The 472-nt window shown below is 41.1% G+C and overlaps 1 protein-coding gene across 1 annotated transcript in view; it reads left to right on the forward strand.

Annotated features, from left to right (window-relative positions):
• The first annotated feature begins 236 nt into the window (after window positions 1-236).
• LOC119590392 overlaps window positions 237-472 on the forward strand; it is a 3202-nt gene continuing 2966 nt past the window's right edge. The window contains exon 1 of the mRNA XM_037939061.1: window positions 237-348. Coding sequence (XP_037794989.1) covers window positions 252-348 — 97 coding nt within the window. The 5' untranslated portion in view covers window positions 237-251. The remainder of the gene's footprint in view (window positions 349-472) is intronic.

Genomic DNA, 472 nt, shown 5'->3' on the forward strand with positions numbered 1-472 from the left:
GGGGGGGTAGTAGTTTGATATCTTTCCTCTTCGAATTTATAGTTTAGTTCCATTGCTTTAGGAGTTCGCCTATCGTCTACCCATTTTTATGAAATCAGTTATATTCTGGGGGAAGTTACCTTATCTAATATACAAAATAATCATTACTTTTTGCGCTATACTTCGTGCAGTCAGCCCAGTTACATTTCTCTATCTGTAATCATTTACATTGTCCCTATCCTTGCGTCAACGATACAGTGATTGCGAAGCTTATGGTTCAATGTATCCGACAGATGAAATTCTTAATCGCTGCGACGCTCTTGGTGCTCGGGCTGGGAGCAGCCTCAGCGGCCCTGGTGGATGAGTCAGGTAATTAACAAAATTACTGCAGCTTTGTCTCGCGTTATTGATTTATTATTTGGCTTTGTGAAGTGGAGTTGTGCGTGTATGTGTGTTCGTGTGTGCTTATATGTATGCATGACGTTTCTATGCA

The sequence above is a fragment of the Penaeus monodon genome, chromosome 27 (assembly GCF_015228065.2).
Source record: "Penaeus monodon isolate SGIC_2016 chromosome 27, NSTDA_Pmon_1, whole genome shotgun sequence".
Lineage (NCBI taxonomy): Eukaryota > Metazoa > Arthropoda > Malacostraca > Decapoda > Penaeidae > Penaeus > Penaeus monodon.